The following is a 14,431-nucleotide window of genomic DNA, read 5'->3' on the forward strand; positions in this document are numbered from 1 at the left end:
TTTTCCAGAACTGTGCCACCCCAGGGTAACTCCAGAACATGTGAAAGTACGTGCCAACATTTATCTGATGGGTAGATTCTGTGTAATCGCTGGGGAATATAATACACCCTATGTAGAAACTTAATTTGAATGTCCCAGAAAGCCCTTTTCCTGAACTGAGCCCAGACCTTTGGATCAGTCAACAATCTAAAGCATGGTAAAGACGGATTACCCCACAATGGATACTACAGAGACCAATGATATGGTTTCATAAAACATTTCCAGGTCCAAATAGGCGAATGCGGAAAACATAAGTGAATTTGGGCAGGAAAATGATTTTAAGGATATTAATGCGACCCAGCAAATTCAGCGGAAAAGTGGCCCGGGGGAGCAATTGTCTCTAAGGCCCCGTACTCACGACCAAACATGTCTGCTGAAACTGGTCCGCGGGCCAGTTTCAGCAGACATGTTTGGTCGTGTGTGGGCGCGAGCGGGCCGAATTCCAGCAAACATTTGCCCGCCGGGCCTTTTCCCAGCGGACAAATATTCCTGGACTTGTTTTAAAACAGTCCGCTGGAATCCTGCCCGCTCGGACATGTACGGTCGTCAGTACAGACCTACCGTACATGTCCAGGCGCCCGCCGTCCCTCGCATGCGTCGAATGACTTCGACGCATGCGTGGAAGCATTTTAAAGGCGGTCCGCCCACGTCGCTGCGTCATTGTCGCGGCGACACCGCGTCATCGACGCGGCGACACCGCGGACACGCCCCGCGTATTGTTTACGCGCGGACTTCTGTACGATGGTGTGTACAACCATCGTACAGAAGCCCTCTGGCAGACATGTATGGTGAAAACGGTCCGACGGACCGCTTTCACCATACATGTTTGTTCGTGTGTACCCGGCCTTAGGCCGCGTACACACGGTCGGTCCAAACCGATGAAAACGGCCCGAAGTCCAGTTTCATCGGTCCAAACCGACCATGTGTACGGCCCATCGGTCTGTTGTCCTTCGGACAAAAATTAGAGAACTTGCTTTAAAATCGAACCGATGGCCCGCTGACCAATAGGTCCAAACCGATGGTTAGTACACAAAAGCATTGGTTCAAAACCCGCGCATGCTCAGAATCAAGTCGACGCATGCTTGGAAGCCTTGAACTTCGTTTTCTTCAGCACGTTGTGCGTTTGACGTCACCGCGTTCTGACCCAATCGTTTTTTGGAACGATGGTGTGTACGCACATCAGACCATTAGGCCACTTCAGCGGTGAACCGATGGAAATGGCCTGTCGGACCATTCTCATCGGTTTGGAACGACCGTGGGTACGCGACTTTAGCTGTAACAACAAGGGGTTGCAGATTCAAATTATAAAAACTTGCTGGATCCCATTTAATCTAAATACCCAAATATTTAAATCATCAACCCACTTCAACAAAGTAGGGCTGCCTCTTCCCACGCCTGTGGATCAAGAGGGAAAAAAAACAGAATTTGACCAGTTTATTTGAATGCCGAAAAAATCGACTGTGTTTTTAATGACACAAAACACAAGTAAACTTGTATGTATTACAGAAATTTACTAAATATGGATTGTTTGTTTTGTTTTGCTTGGTTATTCACTTTCAATTTTCAGGGTGTAAAACAAAGTTAGGCTACTTATATCTCCGTCAAATTTCTCTGTGTCAGTTTGCTTATTTCCTGAATTATACTCTTGACATTGGTTCCAGTTTTTGAAGCAAGAAGAGATGTTTTGTTAAAGGGAAAAATAAGAAGGAAACCACCAACATGGGCAGGAGGCATTTCATCTATTTCCGATATGTAGTATAAAGGAAATAGAGGATATTTCACAGATTTCCATTGTGCAGTCCTTGGTGTATGATTCGTTTCAGAGTTTGTTCTTAAAGCAATGGACGCTGAAGGGACTTTTGGTGCTGCTTGTCTTGGAGAAATATTCATTCTTTCTCGTAATCTTGAGGTCAAGGTCTTTCGAGGACATACCATTGCTTTTCCACTTGTTACCATTTCCTTGTTTGGATCATCCTTAGGTTCTGTAGAAGACTTTTCCTCTGAGTTACAGTTGCAGTAATCCCCAAAGTTGTCCCTAGTTGGTGATTTTGTTTCTTCATTATTGTCGAATACAGATTTACAAGATGAAGAGCTGTTGGGCTGATCACAGTTTTCTTTAAAGTGACTATTTATCACTGGGTTGCACTTTTTACACTCTTTAGAACCGTGTAAGCTTGAATTACTTTTACGCAGTGTTTGTAGTTTAGGAGAATGTAAAACTGGAGATGATATTATGACCCTTTTGCTGTCGTATCTTTGTATGTCAGATGACTTGTAGTTGAGAAGATCAATAATGTCATTAATTAGTCTTTTCTTTACTTTTACATCATTAGGGCAATCTAAAGACAGTGCGGGACTATAGTTTACTTCTAAAAGCCATGGCTTTAGAGTATCATCAATAAGGATATCAAATCCAAAAAGTTCAAAGCAGTTAGGGTATTGTGGCACAGATGGAGCAAACGCTAGAAGGGTCATTGTCACAATATTATGTATTCTTTGCCAAAGTAATGCATCATCCACTTCAACACCACGAAGATATGACCTAAACTGACCAAGTGTCCATTTACAACCACTCCCTACCCTTTCCTTATGTGACAAGTATGAGGTGCTGTACTTATTAATGCTGGTGTTTGTTAGGTGGGCAAATATGTTATCAAGTGAACTGAGACTGAACTTTTCTGTTGCAAATCTGACCAAACCTTCTTGGTATACATATATGGTCAATGGAGAGAAACAGGTCACGCAAACATAAATCCTTAGGTCAAATTTGTAGCCAGAGATTAGCAGAGGATTTGTGATATATTTCTGTACAATTACAGTACAGTCATATGTTAAGTCCTTGATGTCTTGAAAAACAAATATCCCTCTACCCCTAGACATGTCAGTAGGTTTGCAGATCCAATAGCTTGCCTTTTTAGTATGCCTTTCTTTTGAATATTCAGCTAAGAACTTTGTGTAGTCATTGGGTAAAATAAAGGCCGTAGGGCTGAACTCATAATAGGAAGACCCATAGATGCCTTTCATGCGTTTTAAATGTCTTGCCAAACAATCCTTCTTTATCATTTGTGCTGTCCCTGGATGATGGTTAAGCCGTTGCCATGGTTTTATGTTATTATGATCAGAAGTACGGAATGCTGAAGTTCTCCAGTGTAAGTTCCACTCTGCTTCGCCTTGCTGCTCTTCATCAAATTCATCCCAGCCACGTTCTAGCAACACTTCACGCACAACTTTGGGAGCACTCTCATGGAGACGAAATATCAGAGTTTCTGATATATTGTTATCTTCATCTTCACTTGCCATGGTATAAAAGAAGCATACATAACCTTTGTTAACTGCAAAAGAATACAGACATATTTTTTAATTATGTCATGTACTAAGTTAAAAAAAGTCATCAACAATAAATATTAGGTATAAAAAATTGTCTTTGTGATACTGTGAACAGTGAAATGGTAGGAATAACGAATAGACACATCTGCTTTCTCTACCACTAAGCATTCTTGTAAAGTAAGAACACTGTATATATACACACGAGGTGTGTCTATTAAAGGGGTTGTAAAGGAAAACATTTTTGTTCCCTAAATGGCTTCCTTTACCTTAGTGTAGTCCTCCTTCACTTACCTCATCCTTCCATTTTGCTTTTAAATGTCCTTATTTCTTCTGAGAAATCCTCACTTCCTGTTCTTCTGTCTGTAACTCACCACCGCAATGCAAGGCTTTCTCCCCGGTGTGGAGAAAGCCTCTTGAGGGGGGAGGGGGCGAGCAGGAAAGTCAGCACACTCTCTACTTTGCAGATAGAGAAAGGAACTGTGTGTTAGTGGGCGTCCTGACACTCCTGCTCACCCCCTCTCCCCTCAAGAGGCCCTCTCCACACCAGGAAGAAAGTATTGCATTACGGTGGTGAGTTACAGACAGAAGAACAGGAAGTGAGGATTTCTCTGAAGAAATAAGGACATTTAAAAGCAAATCGAAGGATGAGGTAAGTGGAGGAGGACTGCACTAAGGTAAAGGAAGCTATTTAGGGAAAACATTTTTTTCCTTTACAACCCCTTTAAATAACTGTGATCCCACCTAGTAAACAAAACTGCTTATAACTGCATGCATGGTGACCTTGAGCATGTTTGAACATGCATGACAAGCAGCACCACTCTATGACGTTCAGTTGATTGTGAGTCGCCATTTAGTTTGCTTGTGTTTTCTGTAGTGTTCCGAAAAAATGCTAAGTTTAAAAGTCGAACAACGATTCAATTTAAAAATTTTTGTAAAATTGTACAAAACGCCAACAGAATGTTTTCAAATGCTTACTACAGGATATGGAAATGGTGGCCTGTCTCATGCATGCATGTTTGAGTGACACAAAAGATTCAGTAAGGGACATGAGAATGAATTCCCAAAAGTTAAATCGGTGCTTAAAAGGGACATGTTTTGAGTCAGTTGATGCTGTAAAGAAGAAAACGGCGGATGTATTCAAACAGTTGACAGAAATTGATTTTCACCATGCCTTCGACCAGTGGAAAACAAGACTGCAGCAATGTATTAGTGCAAATAGGGAATATATTGAAGGGGACAAGCATTAACCGCTTACTGTGGCAGGTTGGCTCCCTTGCGTGAACCACAGTCATTGTACGTCGGCTTGGGCACGCACCACCGGCGGCACGCTCCTGCGCACGCTGCGGGAGCGTGTGCGTGGGTCAGGCAGACTCAATGTCCACCGGAGATCCGCGATCGCCGTTCTGCCTAGTGACATGACAGAGATCTATTGTTCCTAGTGATCAGGAACAGTGATCTCTGTCATGTCCTTGGCAGCCCACCCCCCAAAAAGTTATAATATACTGAGGGAAACTCCTTGTTTGCCCCCTAGTGTTAACCCCTTCCCTGCCAGTGCCATTTTTACATTGATCAGTGCATTTTTATAGCAAAATTTATCCCTCGGTTTCTCTCCCTCACTCATCTAATGTGACCCCAGTGCTGAAGGAGAGGGGCGACGGAAGTGTCCTTCTTATTAGCCGATGACATCATTGGTTGTCAGGACACTGGCAGCTAGAAGGTTGTGTTATGGTGCACAATGAAAAGCTGTGGCTTTGTGTAACTAATAGAAAGCCCTGATAGAAAGTAATAGAAAGCCCTGGTTTGTATAAATTTTTGGGGCAAATTCTAGGTATTTTGCCAAGGCACCCCTGAATACACCTCAGGGTGCCTGGGCACACTGGTTGATAAAGGCTGCTCTATGATTTCCTGGGTCACTGGGGAATGCTGGCCACCCATGTAACTCTGGCAGCCATCTTAGATGTGGCAAAGTCTATTTAAGACCCTGGTTCCTGGGTTTGACGCACATTCAGGGACAGTATTAGCAGTAGGGAAAGGTTCTAGACGAGGAGGTAAAGTGTAGAGATTTTCCACTCTCCCGGAAACCTCCCCACTTGTGTTTGGATCTGCTAGGCCGCATTCCGCCCCTCAAGACAAATGCTGTCAGCTCAGCTGACACCTGCTTCACTACACACTATTTATTTCCGTGAGTGTTTCCTGGTTGGGCCTCCTTTCATTAGGCTTGTTGAGAACTGTTTTACTGTGACTTCATTACAAGTTTTTCAACTTCTACTGGACTGAGTGTGTGTTACTGCCATCGTAGCACTCTGCACCTGCCCACAAGTTTAATCTGCTTCTGTGCCAAGAATAAGGTTTCTTTCAAAATATTCTAATGTATCTGGGCCAGAGTTCTTTGTCAAGTAATCCTAGCAAACATAATTCCAGGGTGAATGGGATGGAATTAGAAAGAAGATTGCATAGCAAGTCTTTAACCTGTTTTCAGTAATTAGCTATGACTAGACCGATCCACATTACGTGATTAAACTCAGCTCCTAGTTGAGAACATTGTAGACAATTTGAGGTAAAGATACGGCCAATGGCATAGAAGTGAATCGGAGTGAGATATGATTGGCGAATGATGTAAACTTGAATTAGTTTGTTATTTACTGGGGGGTGACTCTCAAATACGAGGCTCAGGCCTCCTCCCAATCCTCGTCTGTCAAGTCTGGAGATATCTACCACCAACCAAGTTAGGCTGGCCATGGTGTAACACATATTTTAACAATCAACTAATGAGAGTAAATGATAGAAATTAACCCCTTGACCATGTGATCTGAGCACCCTGATTGGGAAATAATTAAAAAATCTAGGGCTTTGAGACCAAATTGGGCCTGTAAAGCATGCCAAAACTGCAGGTATCTATGAAAGGATTTATGGGACAGCTCATATTGTCTGTGTAGTTGATCAAAGGAGTGGATATTTTTATTGTGATTTAAAAATGTGAAATCAGGAAGAGTATGCATCTGGTTGAGGGTAGGGTTATTCCAAAGAGGGAATTCTAGAGGTATGTCTAAATAGGAAGCAAACTTTTTTGCTTCTCCACAGCAATCTATCTGGTGTTAGGATAGGCAATTCAACTGTCAGTAATGAGAAGAAGGGAGCTTTTAGGCCTACAATCGTAGCTCCTTTCCCCCTTTAGACCCACAAAAACGCTTCCCGGATGTTTTTGCTTACAGTTCAAATTACAAAAACTCATTCTGGATGCATGCATATTCTGATGCGTTTTTAATGCATTCTTAATGAACTGCAGTGCGTTTTTTAAATAAAATAAAATAACTTCAAACTCCAAATAGTACTGGGACCCTCACTCCATGCATAAGATATTCCCATCAGTAATGGCCACATGTTGACGGTGTGGCTCGTCTGAGGGCACATATCTCCACATCTGGTGGGAGAGCAACCCTTTTTGGTCTCAGATTTTCTCCATATACAGTAACCTCTATGATGAATCCTTGACACCCACTCCTATCTATGCTCCTAGGCTCGATGGCATCACAGTAACAGAACCTGCTACGTTTTTTTTGTCAGCTGCCAGACAATTAATCCCTTTGTTTTGGAAAACAGTCGTTACCCCTCCTTTGTCCTTATGGGTTTCTACTGTAAACGATATGATGCGTATGGAAGAGATGATGGCTTTAGATAATAATACATTTGAGAAATATAGGATTTTTGTACTCACCGTAAAATCCATTTCTCTGAGTTCATGGACGGACACAGCAGCCTTTGACCTTAGGAAGCGGATATAACCCTAAGGTCAAAGGCTGCTGTGTCCGTCCATGAACGGAAGAAAAAAGAGTAAGTGCTAGAGAATAAAGGAGGAGATGAAGAAAGGCGTGAAAAAGAGTAAGGAGGAGAAGAAGGGGGTAGGCCTCGAAGAGTTCAGGGAGAAGAAGGGCATGGGGACTTGAGCAAACATTTTGAAGCAAGTTGTAGAGAGATGATCAGGGTGCGGTGCTGGACTGGTCATTGGGTGATAACATGTATTCTGGGTATCTGAGGTGGAGAAGTCGAGACAGGTGAATCATAAAACCTTATTTTCTCTTCCGTTCATGGATGGACACAGCAGCCTTTGACCTTAGGAAGCGGATATAACCCTAAGGTCAAAGGCTGCTGTGTCCGTCCATGAACTCAGAGAAATGGATTTTACGGTGAGTACAAAAATCCTATTTTTGCCTTTATGGTTTTTATTATACTTTCATGTTTTCCTATGCCTGATTTATCTACCCTTAAGACCTATAAAAATAATTCCCCCCATTTAACGAGACACTGTTCTGTTTGAGGTTCAAGCAGGTCTGACACTTTATTGAGAAATACAGTCACTTATATACAATCAAGGATATTGCCAGAACAGGAAATATGACCTGGATCCACCCACAACATCACACAATGGTTACATAACGAGCCACCAATACACGTTATTCCCTCAGCAGACAACAGGTGAGCTAATTAACTACAGCTGATGACTCAGAGACATGACCTTTAGGCTAGCCTTGCTGTCCCCTAAACTACAATACACATTATCACAGGACTCCCCTTTATGCATGCCAAAGTCGGATCCTTTAATACGGGATCTGACTTTGATCTGACTTCAGAAAAAAAGTAGTGCAGGAATTACTTTGAAGTTGTTACGACTTAAGTCGTGCTAATATGAATGGTAGTCATTGAAGGGAATGACTTGTCATGCGATTTTGCAGTCCAAAATCGTGGGATAAGTCGTATAAGAGTTAAAGGGGCCTTAGACAGATTTGTGAACAATATTTGAGAGAAATAGGCCTTGTGTGTACGTAGAAAAAGTCGTACATCTTTAAAGCGGGGGTTCACCCTAAATTTTTTTTTTTTTCTAGCATGCCATCCAGCATACTAGCGCGAGCTACAGTATGCCTTTATTTTATTTTTTGGCGCCGTACTCACAGTTTAATCCCGTAGTTACGTTTCAGACTCCCCGCGGTGAATGGGCGTTCCTATGCAGAGGGAACATGATTGACGGCCGGCTATGGCGCGTCACGCTTCCTGAAAATAGCCTAAATAGGACTTGGCTCTTCACGACGCCTGCGCAGTCAGCTCCTAGTCTGTGCGCAGGCGCCGTATAGCGCCGTGAAGAGCCGAGTCCTACTCCGGCTATTTTCGATAAGCGTGACGCGCCATAGCCGGCCGTCAATCATGTTCCCTCTGCATAGGAACGTCCATTCACCGCGGGGAGTCTGAAACTTAACTACCGGATTAAACTGTGAGTACGGGGCAAAAAAATAAAATAAAGGCATACTGTAGCTCACGCTAGTATGCTGGATTTCATGGTAGAAACTTTTTTTTTCTAGGGTGAACCACCGCTTTAAGTTCAACTCATGATAAATAGGGGCAAACACAAACATTTTGCGTTTATCATTTTGCTCAGTGTATTTTGTTAAAAATATGTAAAATATTTAGTCAATAGGCTGGGCACAAGTGCACTATACTAATATGTAGAAGTGTCTGTAAAGATATCCAGAGAGTCAGATTGTGAGGGCATAAATAATTTATTATTGGATGTCTAGATCTAGAAAACAAATGGTTACAAAGATTGATTTAGTAAATAGGTTACATGCTTACACCAAGTTCTGTCCTTTGTTCCATTTAACTTTGTGCTTTTTTATTGTTGTTGAGCTTCCATAAGCAAATAATATACTCCTAGCGATGAATAAGTGCTATATGTTTACTTTCCAATATAAATTATGCTGTGTAAATAGTTAGCGCAAATAGTAAGAATAATTTATAAATGTTGGTAAGAAACTTTCTTTGCTACATACTAGTACCATGACAGCTGCTTTAGAAAATAAACATATCACTGTAATTTAAAGAGCAGCATCTTACCTAGTCATGGTAAACGACGTCAGAGTACGTAGTACTTCATTGTTTCCTAAACAGGAAAGTTGAGTGCATTCCTGAAAACCCAGGTTATCAAGGTGAAGCTGCAACAGAGAAAGCAAAGAGCATCAGACAATCAGACATAATGACTCAACTAGATAAAATTATAAAGTAGATGGCTTTTTAACTACTTGACCTCCTGAAGATTTACTCCCTCTTCATGACCAGGCCATTCTTTAAAATACAGCACTACGTTAGTTTAACTGACAATTGCGCGGTCATGCAACGCTGTACCCCAAAAATTATTTTATCGATTTTTTTCCTACAAATAGAGCTTTCTTTTGGTGGTATTTGATCGCCTCTTATCAGTGCTGATCCTGACCTCCCTGGGGCCCTAAGCAAAATGACATGTCACATTAAAGTTGAGAAGTGGGGGGGGGGGGGGGCACTGCCGACAGTGACATGTCACATTAAATATTAAAGTTGAGAAGCAGGGGGAGGGAGTGTTCTGCTATCGGAACTGACATCTTACATTAAAGTGAGAAGGGGGGGGGGGGGGCTGACTTCTTACCTCTTCCCATGCAGCCAGCAAGTTGAGAAGCGGGGTGAGGGGCCAAAAATGACTTCTCACCAGGCGGGGCCTCTAGTAATTTGGGGGGCCTCCTGCAGCTTTGCGGGGCCCTAAGCGGCTTGCATAGTGAGCCTATAGGGTGGATCGGCCCTGCCTCTTATTTTTTGCACTGTAAACAACAAAAGCCTGTCAACTTTCTGCTATAAAACATATCCAATAACAATTTTTGAAAAAATTGAATTTCTTAATACATTTAGGCCAATGTGTATTCTGCTACATATTTTTGGTAAAAAAAAACAAAAAAAACACAGTAAGTGTGTATTGATTGGTTTGCGAGAAAGTTATAACGTCTACAAACTATAGGGTATTTTTTATTTATTACAATTTTTTTTTTACTAGTAATGGCAGCAATCAGTGGCTTATAGCGGGACAGCAATATTTCAGCAGACATTCTGACACTGACACCTTTGACACTGTTTGGGAACCAGTTACACTAATACCGTGATCAGTGCTAAAAATATGCACCGTCACTGTACTAATGACACTGGCTGGGAAGGAGTTAAAGCGGGGGTTCACCCTAAAAAAAAATTCTAACATTACATTAAGCTCCATTCTGACATTGACTGTACATCTTTTTTTTTTTTTGCTGTACATACCGTTATACCTTTATTTCCCCCCCGGCTTCCGGGTATGAATCCCACGGGAGTGGGCGTTCCTATGCACAGGCTAATTGATTGACATATGACATAAGCTTCCCCCCGGCGCATACGGCCGCGTCACGAGTTGCCGAAAGAAGCCGGGTCGGCTCTATAGGGCGCTAAACGGCGCCTGCACACCGACATTCCGCTTCTTTCGGCGGTCGTATGCGCTGGGGGGAAGCTTATGTCATACGTCAATCAATTAGCCTGTGTATAGGAACGCCTACTCCCGTGGGATTCATACCCGGAAGCAGGGGGGGGGAATAAAGATATAACGGTATGTATGTCAAAAAAAAAAAAAAAAGATCAGCGTACAGTCAAAGTCAGAATGGAGCTTAATGTAATGTTAGCATTTTTTTTTAGGGTGAACCCCCGCTTTAACATCAGGGGCGATCAAAGGGTTAACTGTGTACCTAACCAGTGTTTATGTGAACTCTGGGAGATGCTTTTACCAGGGGAATAGATGGAACTTAGACTCCTTTCACAATGAAGGCAGTTTTCAGGCATTTTAGCGCTAAAAATAGCACCTGTAAAGTGCCTGAAAACTGCCTCCCATGTCACCCCAGTGTGAAAGCCCGAGTACTTTCACACTGGGGCAGTGTGCTTGCAGGATGGGAAAAAAAAGTTCTGCAAGCAGCATCTTCAGGACAGTTTCTAAACTGCCCCTGCCCATCGGAATGCATGGGCAGCACTTCTGAAGCACCTGAAAAGTTCTTTGGAAGCACCGCAACATGGATGATTTTAACCCCTTCCTCCGCTGTTAGCGGCCGAAAAGCACAGATAAAAAAACGTTAATGTGCCGCTAAAATGAGCGGCACTTTACAGTCAGCGCGGCCAAGGTAGCAGTTTGAAAGTAGCCTTATTCTCTACTTTGCAAAGACACAATCTCCATCCCTTCCCCCGTCAGAACTGAGATCTGCTTTGTTTACATAGGCAGGTGGCGGCGGACATGCAGTGCACCCTACCTGGAAGTGTCGGATCACATGTATATACGTGATCGGGTGCACTGTAGCAGTAAAACTGCTGTGGTTAAAGAAAATATAGATCATAATACAAAGTTATATCAAGTTTTAGAAACGCGGTCCAGGTGCTTTTCTGCATGCGTGTGTTTGATGTGTTTTTGATGTAGTCCAGTGCATTTCCCCCCCTCTTTTTTCTTAACCTTAAATAAGGAATTTATACTTTCATTTCTGAAACTGCAAGCACTGGTGTGAACTATGCCATTGAAAACCATATAACCTATTTTCCATGCGTTTTTGATGCAGAAAGAAAACGCACAGGGCTGCATGTGGTGTGAACTGGCCCTTCATTTTAATCTTTTTTTATTAAGAATTCTTAAAGGAAGGGTAAAACATACATACATAGAGAGGTTAATAATGTACATAGTGAAGGTATGTACGGATACCAACCTTCCAGAAGGAGGCATAAACATGCTATGAAAAGTAAAACATATCTGAGCAATTTCTAATTAAGGAAGGTAATAACATGGAACAATCAACAAAGACCTAAAAGGTAAATTGTGCATCTACAGAGAGGAAAAGGAGTGGATAAGAGAGAAGGAGGATGGTGATATCAAGTTTTAAAAGGAAAGTGTGATACATTTGCCTATATGTCTCAGTTTACTGCTCCCTGCTAGCCAGGTTATTGATGTGCTAATGTCCCCTCACTATTTCTAAAGGTTAATTGATCTATTGTGTTGTGTGAAGGAGAGCTGGGTTTAAGTGGCTTGTGTTAATTATTCTGATTGCTTCATTGTGGTAATTATCTCTCTATATGCGGGGTCGAGCGGTCTGGTTGATGTATTCAGTACAGCTAGTGCTCAGCGTCATTGATGTCATTGTCTAAAGAAAATGTGTTTCAGCATCGGCCCCGTCGTGTCTACCTATAATCTGTATGGAAGCCCCAGTGTGAGGGGGGCGGAGATTTGTCATTGTAACAGTTTTGGAAATGACATATAAGCTGTGTGTGATAACATTAAAGTCTGTGTTGTTCAAGCAGTAAGCTGGTCTCATGTGTGGCTTTCTGGGCGACTCCAGGGATATCCCTCCTCGTGGAATATTGGGGTGATTTTCGTTATGGGAAGAAGGGAACGTTGACGGGGATATCATACCGATACCGTCACAATTGGTTGGTAGCAGTGGGATTTTTCCCTTCTATTCCCCTTCACACCCGGATTCCAAGCAGACACTGGAAGAACTACTGGAAGTTCGTGGAAGGATTGCTAGCAACAAAACCAAGCGGGTCATCATAGCAGAATCAATGGAGCTAGACCAGGAGGACGGGATTGCAGCAACGCCAGCAGTACAAGAGATGGAGACACCAGTGATTCAGGAGGAGGAATCGCCAGCCAACAAGCTAATGAGAGAGAAGCTAGCGTGGTTCGGCCCGAACCCAACGCCAGATGTGGTACTGAAAGTGATGGACATGTTAGTAAACGCAGAGCTACAGGAGGATAAACAAATAAGGGACGCAGAACTACAGAAGGATAAACAAATAAGGGATGCAGAGCTACAGTTAAAACTGGCAGCAGTCCAACAAGCAGCCGCACCTTCTACGAACAGTGAGTACAGCACAGCAGACGCAAGGAAGATTCCGTTTAGCGCTTTTAAAGCTTTTGATGAAAAGGACTGTGAGATTGATAACTTCCTGGCGGATTTTGAGCGACAATGTAACCTGCACCGAATAGCTAGAGGAGACTGGGTTTCAATATTGTCAGGCAAACTGTCAGGCAAAGCTTCTGATGCTTTCCGGACCGTGCCAGATCAGGATATCCATAGCTACGCCCGGGTTAAAGAAGTGCTCCTGGCTCGTTATGCAGTAACCCCAGAGTCCCACCGACAGAAGTTCAGGGACTCACGCAAAACCACGAAAGACTCTTATGCGGAATGGGCATGCCAATTGTCCCGGTCGGCCTCTAACTGGGCTAACAGCAGCCAGGCCACCACCGCAGAGGACATTTTGCAACTAATGCTCCTGGAGCAATTTTACAATCACATCCAGACGGACGTCAAGGATTGGGTGAGAGATCGCAGGCCCATGACTCTACCAGAGGCCGCGAAGTTGGCGGATGAATATGCGGATACTCGCAAGACGAACCAGGTCACACCACAGGAACAACCTCCACCACAAACGGTGCCCTCACACCCACCAACCGCTAGATACCAACCTCCTAACAGACCGGTGACATCTAGCCCTCGCTATCATCGCCAGGAGGGCAACGAACAACGCTGCTTCCGGTGCAAACAGCTGGGTCACTTCAAGCAGAATTGCCCCATGAATGACAACACCAGGTCAAATTGGTCTCAACCTGGGTACCGCCCACCAGCAGCAGCCCATTGTGTAGACTCGGCTTGGGATCCAAAGGAGCTGGGTCAGGAAGAACCATTGGGCACCCCTTACGAAGCCCTCATGGTACAATCTGTTATTACGGACAACAGGGAACACCATTGTCAGCTGGTCATGGGCGACAGCCCTGAGCCGGAGGGGCCCTGGAGGGAGCTGGGCAGAAAGAGGCACCGCCGGCCACCCTTCAAGAAGAAGAGGTCCTGGAAGCCGTATAACAAGCTGACCTGGGAGGAGAAGAAGCGACTGGAGGAGAGGGAGTCGCAGCGGGCGTCCCAGATGCGTGCCGAGATGTTCGCCAAGGGCCCACCGGTGGCCCCTTACACCACCACCCAGTTCCTGATGATGAAGGACCACGTGGAGAGCCTGCAGGACATGAGCAAGCAGGAGCTGATCCGTGAGTACATAGAGCTGGAGGAGTGCATAAGCCGCATGGAGGAGGAGAACCGGCGGCTGCGGAGGGAGCAGGGGGTGGCTGACCTTATGGGGCTCTGAGTCCCCTCTCTCCCCCCCCCCCGGACTCTGAGCACCAGTGCTACAACAAATATAACTTTTTCTTTTTATGAATCTCCTGGGA

General features: G+C 43.8%; 1 protein-coding gene across 1 annotated transcript in view; it reads right to left on the reverse strand.

The window, feature by feature from the left end:
• Positions 1-1,472: 1,472 nt before the first annotated feature.
• Positions 1,473-14,431, reverse strand: part of TTLL2 (tubulin tyrosine ligase like 2) — a 31,833-nt gene continuing 18,874 nt past the window's right edge. Inside the window, exons 2-3 of the mRNA XM_040351069.1 lie at positions 9,250-9,347; positions 1,473-3,371 (exon numbers count right to left, since the gene is read on the reverse strand). Coding sequence (XP_040207003.1) covers positions 1,630-3,339 — 1,710 coding nt within the window. The 5' untranslated portion in view covers positions 3,340-3,371; positions 9,250-9,347 and the 3' untranslated portion in view covers positions 1,473-1,629. The remainder of the gene's footprint in view (positions 3,372-9,249; positions 9,348-14,431) is intronic.

Source organism: Rana temporaria, chromosome 4, assembly GCF_905171775.1.
Source record: "Rana temporaria chromosome 4, aRanTem1.1, whole genome shotgun sequence".
In the NCBI taxonomy this organism is placed as follows: Eukaryota; Metazoa; Chordata; class Amphibia; order Anura; family Ranidae; genus Rana; species Rana temporaria.